The 6,227-nt window shown below is 32.1% G+C and overlaps 1 protein-coding gene across 1 annotated transcript; it reads left to right on the top strand.

The window, feature by feature from the left end:
- The first annotated feature begins 534 nt into the window (after positions 1–534).
- On the top strand, positions 535–855 carry LOC107636638 (uncharacterized). Its single transcript, XM_016340135.1, has one exon. It carries the CDS (start codon positions 535–537, stop codon positions 853–855), a length of 321 nt encoding a protein of 106 aa, XP_016195621.1.
- The last annotated feature ends 5,372 nt before the right edge of the window (positions 856–6,227 follow it).

The raw sequence follows: 6,227 nt of genomic DNA, 5'->3' as shown, positions 1-6,227 counted from the left end.
AAATTGGTGACTGTAATCCATTAAAAGATAGTAAAATTTTGTCACAGTTGTGATGGAGACTGGATGTAGACTACATTGCACTAAGAAGCCAAACCAGGATACATCTGTGTGTCATTCTCTTTTCTCTTCTCTATTTCTGGTTCTGCAGTATAGGAGACAAAACAGAAGTATCTCTTACCACGTTAAGAGACAAAACTATAATCTATCCTATTTTCTACTCAAAGTTTCTCTATTGAACTCAAGGTTAAAAGTCTCATTGAAAAAAGAGGCCAAGATTCAACCCTGCTTTCTCTTAGCCACTAGTAACAATCAATTGGTATCAGAGCTTGGTCTCAAAGAGATCAAGCTTCATAGCTTGGAGGAAAGATCCTGATGGCGAACAACATGGGTTTCAACATAGTGGCTTATACTTTGACAGAAGGATAGTCCAACAATAGACTTTCATTCTTCAATGAAAAAACTATAACTATTGAAAAGAAAGAATGAAGATCTTTTTTTAGTTAGTGGATTACAACCTGTGGAAAATAATCATAAATGGTCCTCAAGGCCAAGGCTGTCAACATGCTAAACTGTGAAATCAGCTTTGAGGAATACCGAAAAGTTTCAAGATGTAAAACAGCAAAAAAATTCTGGGATAAGCTCCAAGTCACACATGAAGGCACCGCACAAGTAAAAGAAACCAGAATTGACATGCTGAGTAAAGAGTATGAGATGTTCTCTATGAAGGAAGGAGAATCAATTGATGACATGTTCGAGAGATTCTCTATCATCATTAATAGTTTGGATGCTATGGGGATTACTCATTCCGAACAGATGCTAGTGAGGAAAGTCTTGAGAAGCTTGACAAGAGAGTGAAAAACTAATGCTACTATTATCTCTGAAAGTAGTAACCTAAGTCAAATTACCTATGATGAGATGAGAGAAAAGTTACTAGCATATGAAATCACTCACATAAAAAATAATTCAAAAAGGAAAGAAGTGGCTCTTAAATCTTGCACTGAATCATTGGATGATGAATCTAGTGACTGTTTATCAGATGACGAATTTGTATTTTTTGCTATAAAACTTAGAAGGATGATGACAATCAAAAGAAAAAGCAGAGGTGGCAGCTCAAAAGAACCAAAGAAGGACTCAAGAAAGGTCATTTGTCACAACTGTAGAGAAGCTGGACACTACAAATATGACTATTCAAAACTGGAAAAAGAAGACAAGTCTCAGAAGAACAAGAAGAAGGGACTTATGGCTTCTTGGGAGGAACTTAAGATTGACTCAAATGAGGAAGAAGACTTCGAAGATGAAGCACGAATCTGTTTCATGGCTGGTGAAGATCAACAAGAAGAGGTAAATTACTATGACTTATCTTTTGATGATTTGCATGTTACTATTGATAATCTCACTCACCATTCTGAAAAATTACTGAATAAATATAACAAATGCAAATCTGAAAATAAAATTTTGAATGCTGAAAATGAGTTTTTTTTTTTTAAGAAAAGGTAAAGGAGACTGAATGTGCTTTTGATCTTAATGCAAAAAATAAATTTTTTAAAATCTAAAATTAAAAAGTTCAAAGGAAAGCACATTATTGATCACTCTCAAGAACTTGTTGCTAAAAATAAAAGATTAAATAAAATTATCAAAAATTTGAATAATGATTAGCAAAATTTGTTCATAGTTTAAGCAACTTGGACAAATTACTTTCTAATCAAAGACCTTTGTTTGAAAAATCAGTTTTAGGACATGAAACAAAAATGATGTAATTTTGTAAAAATAAAAAATCACTTGCAAAATTCACCGTATCATCTTCAAAAATAAAATCATCATTTGATAAATCTGGCCCTGGATATTCATCTAATATTGATGCTGACTTTGAAAAGTCATATTTTGATAAAAATACATCTTAATCAAAATCTGAACCTGCTTTAAATAACTCTGGTCTGGGTTACATCTCTAATAATGAGGCCGTTTTTAGAAAACCATTCTTTCACAAAAGAGCCTCACGTTTTAAAAACCCATATGTGTTAAGAAATTCTAATTTAAGATTTTTTGCAAGAGGAGGTACTAATGTTAGAGATGGATCTTTCAAAAGAAATGCACCCTTTTCAAATACCAAAAAATTCAAATCTTTTAATCACCATCAACAACCTTAAATCGTGTTCAGCAACGTGCTCACACAAATCACTATTTTAATTGCAATAAACCTAGTCACTCTTTTTTTCAATGCTTTATTGACAAAAGAATACTAGAAAATAAAACATACAAGGTTGTTTGTGATTTTAATGCACTTGGGCAACTAAGAAGGATTAACTTCAAAGGATCCAAATTAGTTTGGATACCTAAGGTCACTTAAAAATTTTGAGCAGTTTTGCCTAACATTAAAGAAGAAGATAGACATGTGATACTTGAATAGTGAATGCTCTAGACAAATGATCGAAAAGTCCACTTTCTTCATCATGCTTGATAAATACAATGGAGGCTTTGTGACTTTTGGTGACAATGGTAAAGAAAAAATTGTGGCCTTAGGTAAGGTTGGTAAGAGTTTCTCAACTTTCATTGATGATGTATTTTGAGTTGATGGGTTAAAACACAATCTTCTAGGCATTAGCCAATTGTGTGATTTACATTATTTGGTTATTTTCAAGAAATTGAAATTCTTGGTGGTGTGAATAAAAAAATCGGTAAAATATTGTTTGGAGCTAAAAGATGCAATATGTATAGACTAACCTTAGAGGAATTAAAAGAACAAAATGTAGTTTGTTTTACTTCCATGGAATCTGAAAAATAGTTGTGGCACAAAAGAAATTAGGACATGCAAGCATGTTTTAAATTTCTAAACTTGTGAAAAAGAATTTGGTTAGAGGTCATCCTAAAATAAAATTTGACAAAGACATCACGTGTGATGCATGCCAATTGGGTAAACAAACTAAAAATTCTTTCAAACCCAAGGATGACATATCAACCAAAAGACCATTAGAAATGCTATATATTGATCTTTTTGGTCCTACAAGGACTCAAAGTATTGGTGGTAAGCACTATGGCTTAGTGGTGTTTGATGACTATACTAAGTTTGGATGGATTCTTTTCTTAGCTCATAAGAATGGTGCCTTTCTTGGGTTTTCAACTTTACGCAAAAAGATTCAAAATGAAAAGGATTTGAAAATAGTCTCCATTAGAAGTGATCATGGAAATAAATTTAAAAACCAAGATTTTGAAGCATTTTGTGATGAATTTGGTATTTCACATAATTTTTCATATCCTATAACACCTCAACAAAATGGGGTTGAAAGGAGAAAGAGAAGTCTTCAAGAAATGACTAGGGCTATGTCTTGTGAAAATGAAATTCCAAAATTCCTTTAGGCTGAAGCTATATTTTGAATCAAACTATTATTAAAAAATTTTTAAAAAAAATATCATATGAACTTTGGAAAGGAGTACTACCCAATCTTAAGTACTTTCATAGTTTTTTATGCAAATATTTTGTGTTAAACACTAAAGATAATCTTAAAAAATTTGATCCAAAATCTTATGAAGGTGTCTTTGTTGGATATTCAACCACTAGTAAAGCTTATAGAGTTTACATCAAAGAACATAGAATAATTAACGAGTTCATAAATGTCACTTTTTGTGATTCTAACTCCATTTTAAGTGTTATTGAGAAAATTGATACAGGAATTGAGATTGCACAAAATTTAGATAGAATTCAAAGAAAAGACAAACCTGAACTTACAATGGAAGATGATGTTCACGATTCTAGAGACCAGAATTTAGGAGACGATTATGTTTTGTCTCTTGCTGATATAGAGATTTCTGAAAATCTCAATGGAACTGATCCTGTTCATACTCAACCTGAGATTACCTCACCAAAGTCAAGAGAATGGAAATTCTTGAAGAACTATCCACATAAAATCATCATTGAAAATTTCTCTCATAGAGTTACTATAAGACTCTCAAGTAGAAAGAGATCCAAACTCAATAACCTTGCTCTTATATCACAAGTGAAACCCCAAAATGTAAAGAAAATACTTGAAGATCCCTCTTGGATAAAGGCAATGGAGAAAGAGCTGGTCCAAATTGAGAAAAACGAGGTTTAGACTCTAGTTCCTTATCCGAATAGTAAGAAGGTAACAGGTACCAAATGGATCTTTAAAAATAAATTGGGTGAGAATGGTAGTGTTGTTAGAAATAAAGCTAGATTAGTAGCTCAATGGTTTGATCAAGAGGAGAGAATTGACTTTGGTGAGTCACTTGCTCCGGTAGCTAGAATGGAAGTAATAATATTATTGCTTGCCTATGCTACCTATAAAGGACTTAAACTCTTCCAAATGGATGTTATGTGTGCTTTTTTTTTTTGAATGGCTTTATTAAGAGGGAAGTATTCGTAGCTCAACCCGTCGATTTTGAAAATAAAGATTTCCTAAATCATGTTTTTAAACTTTTCAAATCTCTTTATGGTTTGAGACAAGTTCCAAGAGTTTGGCATGAAAGACTTAGTTCTTTCTTGTTAAAAAATGGCTTTTAAATGGGTACTACGGATACTACTCTTTTCATTAAAGAATCTAATGATCATTTTATACTTGTTCAAGTTTAAGTGGATGACATTGTGTTTGGATCGGCACATAAAGTCTTGTGTGATGAATTTGGAAAATTAATTACTAATGAGTTTGATATGAGTATGATGGGAGAAATCACATTCTTCCTAAGACTCCAAATCAAACAAACTCTTAGTGGAATATTTGTACACCAAGGTAAATATGCCAAAGAGTTAGTAAAGAAATTTAGTTTAGAAAATTCTAAACTAATGAGTACACCTATGCATCCAAATTCCAAACTTGAAAATGATAAAAAAAAAAAAGAGAAAATATGTTGATGAAACAAGATATAGAAGAATGATAGGATCTCTCATGTATTTATCCTCCTCTAGACCGAATATTATTCATAGTGTGGGTGTGTGTTCTAGATTTTAATCACAACCCAAAGAATCACATTTTTCTGTTGTAAAAAAGATTACATTAATGACACTGTTGATTATGGTCTTTGGTATCCTAAAACTGATGTATTCTGTGTAGTTGGGTATTGTGATGCAGATTTTGTGAGATCATGTGAATAGAAGAAGCACTTCAGGGATTTGTTGCCTTCTTGGACAATCTTTGAATGTGTTGTCAAGCAAGAAGCAAGCTACTATTGCTTTTTCAACGGTCGCAGGGAGACAAAAGTGGGCAGATGATGACTCCCTCTAGGTTCTATGGAGTTCAAACTATGTGTTGATAATTTTAAATAAATCTGGATCTGAACTAAATCCTTGGTGGTCCAATATGTATTTTTAAAACCACCACTAAGCCCAAGAGAAAGTTGTTTTGTTTTTTGAAGTGTGCCTCATTGATTATTTTGATCACTTATACCAAAAAGGGAGTATTTGCATTCATCCTTTTTCAAGTCAAATCAATTTCAAATTCTTTTCAATATTTTATTTGACTTATCATTTCAAATCTGCTTTCATTATTTTTAAAATTCAAAATTTCTTGAATCTCGTTTATTAAATTGGTTTGTGTTTTCAAAGAATTTTTGAGCATTCAAAGCAGTTATTAAGTGTTAACTTCTCATCTTTCTCATTACTCCACCTTTCACAATCTCTTTCTCTACACACTACTTGCATGACGACCAAGCCATGACTGATCAAGAAGAAGATCCTCTTACAACCGAGGATGAGGGATCTGATGTCTAGCCCTGTTTGATGCTGCTCTTTTCTTACAATCTATTTTCTGATGATACAATTTCTTACAATTTCTGATGACACTAACATTATTACCTGTTTTGCACTTGTGGTTTGCATATTGAATATTTTTTTTGTAGGTTTACCCTCTTTGATAACAAAAGAGGGAGTAAGTGTTGTAGAAAATAAATTTAAATAATTATATTGAAACTGTTAAACTTATAATGCTTGAGACTGGCTGTAAATTTTCTTTGTTTTAAACTATTATTTTACACAGCTCTGATTATGCATATTGCTCTGATTGTGAATATTGCTTATACTTATTACAGCTTTTGTTTGGTTTCTGAGCTTTTAATTAAGGCTGCTCCTTGATGTTCCAACTGAAAAACTGTTTCTAAAACATTGGTTTATCATTTGTTTTTGTTGAATTTTATTTCCGGATTTTAGTTGTTGAACTCTGTGGGATGATTGTAACTTAACTTTTACACTTTTACCTGCTCTACACGTTTGCAAATGCGTT

Source organism: Arachis ipaensis, chromosome B4 (genome assembly GCF_059453495.1).
Source record: "Arachis ipaensis isolate K30076 ecotype BB chromosome B4, ASM5945349v1, whole genome shotgun sequence".
Classification (NCBI taxonomy): Eukaryota; Viridiplantae; Streptophyta; class Magnoliopsida; order Fabales; family Fabaceae; genus Arachis; species Arachis ipaensis.
This window is presented reverse-complemented; position numbering and strand designations above follow the sequence as displayed.